This window comes from Pteropus medius, unplaced genomic scaffold (assembly GCF_902729225.1).
Source record: "Pteropus medius unplaced genomic scaffold, Ma_sr-lr_union100, whole genome shotgun sequence".
Lineage (NCBI taxonomy): Eukaryota > Metazoa > Chordata > Mammalia > Chiroptera > Pteropodidae > Pteropus > Pteropus medius.
Window position 1 is genome coordinate 2167372 of NW_024351733.1, and position 13705 is coordinate 2181076.

Below are 13705 nucleotides of genomic sequence, written 5' to 3' on the forward strand. Positions count from 1 at the left end.
AGATCTGTTTGGCTCTGGCTTACCTCCCAGTGAATGTCCTACAGCTGTATGTGGGCAAGGGTGGGATTGAGGGCAGAGGTAAGGAAGTGCAAGATGGTCATGTGGTCAGCATGGCATGTTATAAGAAAGTGGCTGTAGGTAGAATTGACAGTAACCATTAGTACTAGGACCACTTTTCCCATCAACTGTGTAACTTCTAATATTAAATATACTTGTCTTTATCCTTTGTAAATCAAATGTTGGGAAGTGGTAGTGCTCTCTTAGGTGGATTTTAGTATTCTTTATTTTCATTAACCTCTAACTGAAATTAAGCATTTTCTCAATTATAAATGTGAGCTACGAACCCCAGTAATATCAGCAGTTTCTTTGACTTTGCCAACAGTAGAAATGACACATAAATTTATATCAGATTCTAGTCATTGTATATACTTCAAAACACCAGTTATTCTCATCAATACTTTAATCCTAGTTAAAGATCTGATGCGAGATCATTATAGTTCCACCCATCAGGAAAGAAAACATGTATTACTGTCTGATAAATTTTAAAAAAGATACTTTGCATATTGTATTTCAGTACTGGTTTTATTTAAAGGCCGGTGGATTTAATTTTATGCTTTGAAAAAACATTATTATGAGAAAGTGTTCTTAAGTTTCACCAGATGCCAAACAGGTTTGTGGCACCAAAAAGTTAAAATTTCCTGCTGTAGAAATACAAGAGTGCAATAATCGCTGAATTTTCTAAAAGCAGTTGTTTACTTTTTGGATGGGTTTTCTAAAGTCTGACTTTAGCTGATACATTTACAGATTAACTAACAAAAGTATATTTGGATGGACAATATGTTTATCTATGAAATATGTACAATCATAAATAAATATGAAATTAATCATTTATGTATGCATGTTTGTTTATATATATCCAATAAGGAAACTACACTGTATATCGTGTGGTTTTCATCATTCATAAAGACATAGTTGAAGATTTCAGTCCTTGAAAAATCTTACTGTAGTAACCATACGCACAGCCATTTTAAAAGCATTAAATCTTAAGACTACAATATATACATCAAAGCTCAAATACTGTCCTTTTCACAGGCTACTCAGAAAGAGATTGAGAAACAGAAGATTCACCTAAAGAGTGTCACAGAGCTAGGAGAAGCCTTGAAAACAGTTTTGGGCAAGAAGGAAACCTTGGTGGAAGATAAACTGAGTCTTTTGAATAGTAACTGGATAGCTGTCACTTCCCGAGCAGAAGAATGGTTAAACCTTTTGTTGGTAAGAAAAGAGGCTGGAATATTTTCGACCTCTCTCCAACATGTGAAGGAAAATATATAAGCATTCAATAATAATATTCCTGTTTGTAAATTCCTCCACTCTACATAAATGCTGACTCTTACTTCAATATCTATAGCTATGTTTTAATATATTTTCCATGTTTGTACTTTATTCCATATGGAGATCACACCAAAAGTAATTCGAATGATACTAATTTTTGTCTTTTAAAATTGTAGAAAGTAGGACAAATCTTTTAAGAATATTGTTTAACCAATAATATGTCATGGTATGTCTTATAAAATTAAGGAATACCAGAAACACATGGAAACCTTTGACCAGAATGTGGATCACATCACAAACTGGATCATTCATGCTGATTCACTTTTGGATGAATCTGAGAAAAAGAAACCCCAGCAAAAAGAAGACGTGCTTAAGGTAGCAAATAAAATATTATGAAAAGTAATTTTTAAAATGCACAACAGTATGTCAATCATGTTTTTCCTAAAAGATACTAAGGACTTCTTAATAAGAGTGAAAACTTTTTCTTCTCTTTCATCTTCCTTCCCTCCCTTCCTCACTCCTTCCCTTTTCTCTTTCTCTCCTTCCTTCCACCCCCTCTACTTTCTTAATTCAAATGAGAGTTAATGACTTTGAAAAGTTCTGTAACCTGGATATCTGTCCATATCCACCTGCCAGCTAATTACATGCACCTTAAACTCTGAAGAGAAAAGGATTTAAGGATTTATTTTGGTGTCATGTTGCAAATTCCTGCCCATTTAATAGTAGTACTATGTTCCTGTATTTTAACACAAAGATTAGTTTTCTGGCATCATTCACAGCCCATCTGAATAAACATGTGAAATCCGATCATCTGGACATTTTGCCTACACAATGTCCAAATCTTAGTAACCAGTAACAACACTGAGCTTATATAAAACTGATTTTTCATTTTTAGCAGTACGTAAACATGGCTTTTTGTTCTCTCTTTTTGTATTAAAACAAATTATTAGGACATCCTAAGGCATTTTTCTCAAAGGAAGGCAATTTAATCTTTACTTTAAAAAATGATTCGTATAAAGGGTATGAGAAATATAATGTGTGAATATATATTATTGATGCTATATTATCTCTATTTGATGGCATCTTTCACAATTAAATAGGAAGAATTGAATTTTACCGATCTCATTTAAATTAATGATTTCTTATTTTGTTTTGCTGAAATTTTCAATAATTTTATTTGTCTAGTGGGTTGCTCTTTAAAGTTCACTTAAAATTTATAGTTTCTATCCGTATATACAATTCATTTTTTTTTGGTTTTTATGCAATGGATATTTTCCAAGGATTATAATTTTTAATGAAAAACTGTAGATGCATTTCAAGCTATCCCCAAAACATGTTTACCATATTGTCTGTACCTCATTTTGCTTGCCCTTTGACCTTGATGTATAGTTAAGGAATATCAACTTATGACGACATTCCTTTAAGGTCTTTGGAATAATAGGAGCTGAGCTATTTCACTTTTAGTCTCTCTGACCCCTTATATCAGGCAAAACCTTCCATAATCCCTCTGTGACACCGAATGCGTCAGAAGATCCATTTTCTCCCATGGCATTCAATATGATCAATAAAGAACTCAAAATTACCAAGAAGGAATAGAAAATTGTTCTTCAGTTACTTCCCTTCTTGAGCATATATCAGTGTTGTTTCACTGCTATGAAATTTATTGAAGATAAAATAAAAGTAAATATAAAATATTATGGACGTTACAGGTGACACAGAGAGTCAGGAAAACATCCTTTGTCCTTTCTCGGACTAAGTAGAAGCTTTAAATAAACATAGATCAAACTTAAGGAAGGACAGCCAATTATTTTCCTGAGATCACACACATTCTTACTCTATTTTATGGAAGTTGGCATTTTTTCCTCCCTCTATATTCCTCTGCATGTGCTATCTCTCTTTTTCTCTGTCTCTCTCACTGTCTCTCAACTTTCTTGTAATTACTAACTTCAAGCCCTGTCTCTTGCTCACGGAATATAGCGTTTAAAGGCTGAAATGAATGACATGCGCCCAAAGGTGGACTCCACGCGTGACCAAGCAGCAAACTTGATGGCCAACCGCGGCAACCACTGCAGGAAAGTAGTAGAGCCCAAAATCTCAGAGCTCAACCATCGGTTTGCAGCCATTTCTCACAGAATTAAGACTGGAAAGGTAGGAAGACCTGCTCCAAGGTGGAAACTAGTGATAAATGATCTCTTGCGAAAGTTGCGTACTACTTTGAAGGGGGCACACGATCCCCACAGCAAAGTTTTCAAAAAGAAAATGAAGGCCAAAATGTATTTCAGGAAATTTTACCACTGAATCTCATGAGAGCTCTCTCTCTCTCCATGTCCCCTCCCCGCACTCTTTCTCGCTTACTCTTTCTCTCTCTCCCTGTCTCCTGCTTTCTCTGTCATTTTTGTCATACCACAGCTATTCTAGAACTGCATTCTACGCTGGTTTACATATGTACTTTCAGGGCTAACCTACAGCAAAGTAACAAATAGCATGCTGCAGGCCGACAACAACAAAAAGCACAAAAGACATCCCTCTAAAGAAAACATTATTGGCATATTTTACCCAATATAATATTGCTTGTGTGTAATATGGAACAAATCTCTCAAATGAAGCCTTGTACATCTCCTGCATGATCTAGGGTGTCTCTACCTTCGTAATGGCTATGCACATGTGTGTTTGTGTGTATATTGAACTTGCTCTTTCTAGCTACTGATACTTACTATGACAAAATCCATTAGGTTATAACAACATGCTCAAGCCATAAAAACAAATAATTGCAAAGCTTATATATCCTAATTTTTGTAATTTTATATGTCTATCATATTTATTCAATTTAATGAAGACCCAAGGGATATGGAACTTTTGCATGATAACCTTTTATATTTGTGTAACATTTAATGAAGACAAATTCTTATAGGTAGCATGCAAAAATACATAAATGCAACATTATAGAATTTTAACTCTTTGAGAGAATGTCAGAATGCAAAGCATTACCCCAAAATTTATAAAATGTAGTTTGACACATTTTTCAATATATATGATATGCTTTCAAATACAAAATGTATGTAAAAGAAACATGTACTTACATATATGGATAATTTCTACAAATCTTAAATGAGAAAAACACTGAAATATTTGTGAGAAAACATGTAATATGTCAGGTAAGTATTGATTCCTGGAAAAACAGGAGAATGTGTTTTAAAAATTATTTTGATAAATATGGATACCCAATAATAGCATGATTTATAATTGCTGCATTTCCTAAGGCATTGCAATGTATCACTGTTATATATAATAGTGCATATTTAAAGGAGTTTCTAAAATATATGGAAATGTGATATGAATTTTAAATACTTTATGCACATGAAACATAGTAACCCTTCAAAACTTAACTTCCCAAAGCAAAAAGGTATTAGCTTACCTTATTTCCTTGCTGCTTCTTTGTAGTATTTAAGTTAACTAGTTAGTTGTATGCATTTATATATTGTTTTAAGTAAGTGACCTTCACCTGAAAAATATCTGACAGGCTCTGAAATGTTATATTCAGAGCATAGTTGTTCTTTGTAAGTATTTACTCTGCTGTTTAGAAAGAAAATTGTTTCTACTTCTGGAGATAACATTAGAGTATGTAATATCTAAATAAGCAAAGTTTATTTCAGTCACCTAAAAAATGAATGCTAATACTTTACTGTTAAGTTTTGTTTTCTTCCATTTATATATTCATGTCACTAAGCTATAGAATATGAAGAAGAGAAAGCAAGGTATTTTATTCTTTATTCTTTCAACAGTAGGTTGAGATAAATTATGTCACAAGATTGTGGCCCATAGATATTGAAAAATGAGTAGAATTCTTTCTGCATCATAGAAGCTGACAAGCTTAGCATGGCCAAGTGAAGTTTGTGAATTTTCATTCTATATTCTGCACAAATTTGTCAGTATACTTTCAGAAATTATGCCTCAGGCAAGCCACTTGATTCATTTCTTTTGTTTTTCTTACAAAGGCATAAGATTTCAAATCAGTATTTTCAATTATATATTAATTGACAAAACAATCACAGTTTTACTTTTTAAAAAGTATTTCTTTTTCTCTAAATTAATAAACATGATGAGATGTAGTAGTGACTCCATTTGAAAGTTTTGAGCAGATAATTATGCTCTATTGTCTTGATGAAACCAAAAACATGAAGATAAAGCATATCTGACATTTTGCTTATTTATTAATTTTATCAACTAATGATATTGACTATCCATTATGCTACTGAGTGTGGGAATATACAAAGATATAAATGATACTTGCTTAAAAAATGTCTGTTTACAAATACAAACTTAAACCTTTTTTGCAATTATGGAATATGCTTAATACTAGTACATCTTCACGGAGATGTTCAGTTAATGATGAGGTAGTCCCAGCAATCACACAGTATAATAGAAAGAACAGTGGACATAGAAGACTGAACGCTTGGTCGGCATTAGGCAGAGCATGTGATTTCTCTGCAATTTCATTTTAGTATTTATAAGATAGGAGAATTGAACTAGAGTAGTTCCTTTAAAAGGAGAAATATCTCTCCTTTCCCCAAATTAGTTATTTTTCTAGAACAGAATGTACAAAATAGATAACAGCAGAGTTACTGGATGGCAAGATTTTTGCCCCTTTTATCTTTCTCCTTCCTGTGATGGGTTTCAGGAGGTAGAAGTTATGTCTATAGAACATGGTGTAAAATTTCTGGGTTAGGTTAATTAAAATTAGGAAATTAGGACTAATTACTAGATTAGTCCTTGATAGTTCTAAAATTGAACAGTCCAATGATCTTTTGTTGATGCCATGAGGAATTTAAGTAATGACTTTTATGTGTGTTTGCTTATGGAGTAGGGTGCTCCTGAAAGTGCTGGAATTCTCAGGGGTGGCCTCTTTGATCGAAAAGTCAAGTTCCTGTTACAGTAGGGCTTCTACTAGGTAAGATTAGGTTGGCCTTATGGTTGAGTCTATGGGTAGATTTCACTTAGGAGAATAACCTAGGAGAAAACCTGTGTTGATAAACATAAGTTGAGAATGAATATGGGTAGAGCATAGACTCAGTATAAGAACTAATTTCAAGACCCTTTTAAAGGTCAACTAGAAAGGGTAGTTGAAAATAACAAAAATTTATCCTGAAAACTCACTAACAATAACTGTAGTCACTATTTGGTGAAGAATACAAAGTCTCTGTCTCTTGCAAGGACTGTCTATGACAAGAAATTCCAAAGTCCAGAAAGCAGTGAGTATTGGGATCCTTGGTTTTGATTGGCTGAGAACTTGTCCATCAGATACAACTCTCTGCAGTGGTAGTTTTAGCTATCAATGAGAAGCAATATAGTGTGAGAAAAAAGTTCTTAACTTTAAGGCACTAACCTAGCTTTGAGTGTGTTTTTGGATATGACCTTTCACTTCTCAGTGCCTCTCTTCGATCTAGAAAAGTAATAAGATGATGCCTATCATATCTTAACCTCAGGATTGTGGTGAGAATCAAATTACTTAAGATATGTAAAAGCATACATTATAAAATCTATATGGTTTTATATAGATATAAAATGATAAAATATCATTAATATCAATAGTATTTTTTCCATTATTATAGATATTAGACTTGAATGGCCAAATTTTGAAGGTTGAAATAGAAATTGATGGGAAAAAGAAATAGAGGAATGGCAGAATTCTCATTCTGGCCTCTGCTGGATCGGCTGAGACCAAGAATACATATATTTGCCATTTCCATCGCAAGGACTAACTTTATAGATTATCAAATGGACCTATTTAAGAAGTACTAGGAAGTCCTGCTTGCTCCAAATACTGCTCTTAAAACATTGCCTCTTCCCATTTTATTTAGGTTAATAAGTAATACCTGATGGTTTTGAGAAAGATTAATCTCTTGTAACCTATGTGAAATCAGTTTGAGAAATGGCAGTTTTAATGAGGATGGTCAGAATTATAAAAATTAATCAGTGATAATTTCAGAACCCTAGGTAAAGTCAATGGAATCAATGGGAAATGACACTGTGTCTCAACTCTTTCCACTTTATGGCTTCTGAACATGGTTGCATAGCAGGGTGGTGAGGAGGGATATTATCAGGAAAAGAAGGTGATATAAGACAAAATTGTAGAAGGAAAAATAAGAAGGAAAAAAATAAACTGGCTACTTAGTCCTGTTCCTTATTGGCAGTTCTAACCTTTTCCATCTTCTAAGAAGCCAAGATGGAGAGGTGAGTCAGCAATTTGGGAGAGATGATATTTGAGGTGGATCTTAAGGAATTAATAAAGGAAAGATTAGGGAAAAGGAGCAACCTGAATGAACTGTTACCCATGTTACCTATGTAACCACCCATGTGCTATTCCAAATCACAATGTTTCTACTGTGGTATCTATCGCTAGGTAAGATATGATGGATTCAAGGAACTTACTGTTTAATGGTAGAACAAGATATGATCATGGATAATGGACTTAGAATGAGTGCGTGCTGAGCAAATTTAGCAGCCACTCTAGCAATATAGAGGAGATAACAATTCAGGATAAGCCTATAAAAAGCTCAAGTGGTTCAATGCAGAGTAAGTTCAGTTTGCTTACAGAATATGGAGCATGAAGCATGAAGCTTTAGTTGTGCATGGTAAGACTGAAAAGGATGATTAGACACTGTGCAGAGAGGTCATGATCAAGAGTCTAATAGTTTATGCTTAACTCAGTAGGCAATGAGTTCTTGATACTTTCTTTTTTTTATGCACTATTGAAAGATTAGTCCCAACAGTAGTTGTGAAGAGAATTCAACTGTATAATGATAGGATGTAGGGAAACCAATTTAGAAGCCATAGCAATAGTCTACATGAGAAACACTGAGTACCTCAAATAAAGAGGTATCTATGGGAATGTAAAATAAGTGATAATCTAGAGCAGTGACTCTCAAACCTTTGTGTACTTGGAAGAATTGTTAAAACACAAATTGTGGACCCCCACTCCGAGATTAGGACTTAGTAGGCCTTGGGTGGGCCTGATAGTTTGCATTTCTAGCAAGTTTCCAGGTGATATTGATGCTAATGATCTTGGGACCATATTTTGAGAACCATCCTAGAGTTAAATTATTACATATGAGGGCCAAGAAGACGATAAACTGAAAAATGACTCAACTCAAGACTGATTGAGTATGAAAGTCTGCATATGAGTTTCAAGAATCAAATGCACATCAAAGTATATTTGTCATGTTGTAATACTTAGTTTTAAGAGAATATTGACTAAAGATACTTTTTCTAGCTATATCCTATTAATATAGGCAATATCTTTGTTATAAGATACTATGAAACTTATATACATAATTAGATTGTGTTCTCTTCTATAGATTTAGAAATCTTTACTTTTCTATGGACTGAAATATTAAATTACTGGCCCTTCACTTGGTACTAATCAGAAGAAAGATGAACTTGTTTTCTATCTCTTCTTTATTAAGATTTATGTGTCATTGGATATTATATACAATATTTTAATTTCCCTATGGGCCTTAAAATTGTTGAGATTTGGACAATCTAGCATCATCTATGTAAATATTCATAGTTTTATTGTCAAATTTTTGACCTCCAATTAGTGTTAGCAGATCAAAAATAATTGTCCTTTAGACCAGATACTTCCAGATATTTATATGGCTATGAGAGATCAAGTGAGTTTCCCATTTAATGTAGAATATATCAGGGGAAAAAACAGCTGGTTGCTTCTAATCTATCTTAAATAGTGGGTTTATATGTGAAAAGTAATGTATAAATACTTTAACAGTAGTTTAGACAAATATTTTGGCTTTCCTAAACATCAATGAGAAATAAACAATGCATCTTATAAATGTTACCTAGAATGTCAAAATAAGATTTATTGGATTTTAAAATTTTAATTAAAATCTAATTTTCAGTAATTAGCTGTATCAATATAAATATGTTGATCTTTTTCCTCTTTGTAGTCTATTTATAATTTAACATCTCTGACAGAAGAAAACAAGATCTGTTAATTGGTACAGTTATTCTTGTTATATAAATATACTTTTTAGTAAAATTTTTTACAAAGAAATTATAACAAAAAATTAAATGAAAACTTAGGTAAAGATCTATAGGTATTGCAGAATTTGTCAAGTATTAAAAGTGTAATAATTATGGCTAAAATCTTCAAGTAATAGTAACAGATCAATACCCAAACTATGCAATACCATACCTGCTAATTTTATTTCACTGAAATAAATATTAAATGAATTTAGCAACAGAATTTCTATATTAACATTTTTTTCACATTTGAATTTGCTATTCCTGTAACAAGATTAATTCTGTTGAAACTGTTAACAATTCCCTTTTGTAATAATCTAAAATATTTCAAAGTAGGTATTGAGTTTGGGGAGCAATGTCATATGCTAGAACTATCTGGGTCTTATTAGCATGCCATTTTAAATGATTAAAGCTATTCGGTGATTCCTGATTCTGATCCTTTAAAAAGGAAAATTATTCTTCTAATCAATCAACAGATTCAAAAATAATCATTCCTTGAACTAGGGACTTTCAAATATTTATAGGGGGCTGTGAGAAAGCCAGTGAGTTGCCCAAGTTCTCACAGTTAGATAGCCTGGTTAGAAAAGTTAGATCCCAGTCCATTGCTTTGTCAATTTCAACATGCTGACTCTCTGCATACTTAATTATCTCTATATATGTCATCAGATATTTGTCGATCTAGCATGTGTTAGTATAAACATGTCTAATTTCACTTAAAACACAGTGACTTCAGTATCCTTCCTTGTATTAAAAACAAAAAAGAATTGAGCAAAAATCAGAAGTGAGAGAGGAAGAGAGAAAAGGAGAAAGAAAGGAAAAAGAAAAGAAAGACACAATTGTCCAAAATGTTATGTTTTTGCTTTATAATTCATCTTTCTCCTTATGTATTTTATAATTAAATTCTTTCCTCTCCTATTTTAATTGCTACTACTAAACTCGTAATCATGAAGTAAAAAAATATTCAAGCTGTACTTGACAAAAAGTGATACTTGAACCACCAACATATCTTAGCCAATCAATATATTTTGTATCCAGTTCTGAAATGTATGAGCATGAAATCAGTCTCATCAATGCAAAATCAACAGGCATGCAGTTTGTAATGTCCTTTAATTAGCCTCACAAATTTGGGAAATTACATTTTTACATTTCATCCTTAAAGCATCAAAGATAAACTAATACCTTACCTAATAATATCAAAATAATGCAACCAATAAAATGTCACTATTGTGAGTTAAATTTGTTTTAAATTTTATTTCTTACATTTCTTGGAGTTGCTCATAAGAATTTAAAATAAGTAAATGAAGAAATCTATAAATTACTTTTTCTGATTATCTTTGTTCTAGATAGATGTTTTCAATATGCCTACTGCTCTATGTAAGTTTCTTTCCTCTCCATATATTTTGATTTTAATAACTCTCCATATCATATCAGTGGTATGTCTTTTTTTGTATTACAGGATGTCACTGGTCCTTGAAACTTTATTCATTTCCATTTCCATGAATTATTTTAATTTTTTCAATACCAATATTGTAATAATAAATAAATTTTCAAAGCTGCAGAATGAAAAGAGGAGACTGATTGATTTGAAACTATTTTAAAACAATCTAGCGCTTCGATTATTTAATTTTAGATTTTAGTGTAATTTGAATGGTGTGGCCATTTATCATGATTACTGAGATTATATATTCTATATTAACAAATGTTTACTGTCTGTGTAAACACAGTCATTATTATGTTAGTGTATCTATGCACGTTGGAAGTAATATTTAACCGAAAGAAAGTTTACATTTTAAAAATGATAAAGTGTATCTGAGTAATTTTGAATGCTTCCAATTTACGATGAATCAATTTGTAATTGATTTTCCTTTTATCTGTTATTGTTTGTTAACTTGTTATATACATCATCTTTTAATGCTAAAATTTTAACAAAGCCTTAAATTTCATTAATCCTAAATCATATAGCAAAGCACAATTAATAGCTGTTCAGCAATCTGAAACAACATTAAAAATCAAGGAAAACAAAATGTCGTCTTTCTCAGTTTCTCTGTCTCTTCTTTTGTGTCCGTTTATCTATATCTTTATAAAACATATCCCTATGTTTTACTCTATTTGTATTTTGCATGACTACACAGTCATGCTAAAGCTCTTAAGATGAAAAGGTAAGTAAAAATTAAATTGTATAAAACTTATTCCTGGTTTATACCTCCTCCTATGATATTATAACCTTTTTTGACTATTTTCTATGTATTCTAAAACGTATCTTGTGTGCACTGTCTAACACTGTGATTGATTCTAGTTCTTCTATGGTCATATATTTTCTTTAAAGTCAGTAGAGGTAATTCACACAATAATTAAGATGATTTATCCACCATTGCTTTCAACTTCTTTAAATAATTTACTGTAATTCTGAATCGAAAGAGCAAGCATTATATACTTTATATGTTTTAAACTTCGGTGACTCGAGAGTGAACAATTAAATTATAGATTCTTGTTTATACGCATTTGTTTTATAAAGTTTCGTAAGAATTCCAGATTAGAAAGACGATGAAGACCAAGGAATGACCTGTAAAATGTAATTGGTTAATAAAATGCCTTCTGTCATGACCTAATAATGGTGAACTCGTGACTCTTAAGGAAGGCATTAAATTTTCCCAACTCATGTGGATGTCAAATGGCTTGCATGATAGGCCAGTAGCATAGCCAAAATAATTGGATTGAGTAGTTACAGTTATTTTTGGTTAAAAATTAGTCACCAGTTAATTCAATTAGCATATTAGATGTTCTAAAACTAGTAATTGATGTAATAAGCACCTTTTTTGTACAAAAGAAAAGAGTTACATTTGCTATTGAAAATGCAGAGTATTATAAGATATATTTCCAACGTCAAGGATTAAAAATTACTGGTGCAACAAAGCATAAACCCGTGAAAGTCAAATAACATTATATTCAAATATGTAGAGATACTGCAACACAACCTAGGATTACACATAAATGAAGAATAAACTTCTGATATATCTAATTCATTCCGATGAGTTTTTGTGTCCCCAGACTGCTTTCTGAAAATTGCTCTCATAAAATAATCTGAATGCAAGTGAATGAGATGGACATTAGAAGAATTATCTAAATCCACTAGAATTTACTAAATAAAACATCAGCATTTTGACTATTGTTAGTAAGACATTACTCCTATGACATATTTCAAACTAATAATGAGCTATTGGTTCTTTTCAATTTCATGGTTATAATAGTTACTGTTGATTTATACTGTCTAATAAGGTAGCCAAGAACCACATATGGCTATTGGGTATTTAAAATATGGCTACTCCAATTAAGATGTGCTGTAAGTATAAAACACACATTGGGTTTTAAAGTGTTAATATGAAAAAGTAAATGTAAAATATTTTATTAATAATTTTATATTGGTTATAGTTTTATATGATATTTGGACATTTTATAAGTAAGATGTATCATATATAAGTTAGATATAATTTCATATTTTTTATTTTTTAATATAGCAAATAGAACACTTAAAATTACATATATGACATATTTCTATTTAGCTTCACTACTATAATAAACAAAACCCTTTGAATTCAGAAGAGAGAATTAACAGAAAGTCCATAAAATTTTAGGGGAGTGTTCAAGTGAAAAGTGTCTCACTTCTAACATGTATCCTAATACATCATCATTCTGCCTCTGCATGCATACTTTCAGTAGTGAGAAACTCACTACTTTAAAATTAATGCTTTTAAAAAGAAAAATAACATTTGTTGCACTAATTAATTGTTCCAATATTTAATGAAAACTCAGGTTCCAAATAATTTTTATTCATTAATTCTGGTTGTTCACTTTGGAGCCCCACAGAATAATTCAAATTCCTAATCTGTATAGTGACCTTTTTAACAATGCAGAGTAGTCTTTGATGAGGAATTCTGGACTCTACACATACTACTAATGAAATCTAAGTTTGCATTATCTTGCTTGAATAATCATTCATTTTGTAATAGTGTTTCCTAAAGTCTGTTCATATCTGCTTACATTATTTTTGTACCTGCTGGTGTTATATGGCTAGCATTTGGCCAGAAATCAATATACATCCTTATGAGGTAATTTTTCAATTTTATACTATAGAAATTATGTTATTTCAAATTCCAGATTATTCAGGAGCTCCTTGAAATGTTTATTTTTATTCACTTACTTTTTCAGGAAATCACTATATTGTACACTTGAAGCTAATATAATTAATGTAACATTGTATACCATTTATATTTAATTAAAAAAATATTCATTAATGAGTACAAAACATGTACCTGGAATGACTCTAGATTGAAAAAGA

At 31.5% G+C, this 13705-nt stretch overlaps 1 protein-coding gene across 1 annotated transcript in view; it reads left to right on the plus strand.

Annotated features, from left to right (window-relative positions):
• DMD (dystrophin) overlaps nucleotides 1-13705 on the plus strand; it is a 1897222-nt gene that overhangs the window by 743269 nt on the left and 1140248 nt on the right. The window contains 3 exon segments of the mRNA XM_039846417.1: nucleotides 1093-1272; nucleotides 1579-1707; nucleotides 3310-3480. Coding sequence (XP_039702351.1) covers nucleotides 1093-1272; nucleotides 1579-1707; nucleotides 3310-3480 — 480 coding nt within the window.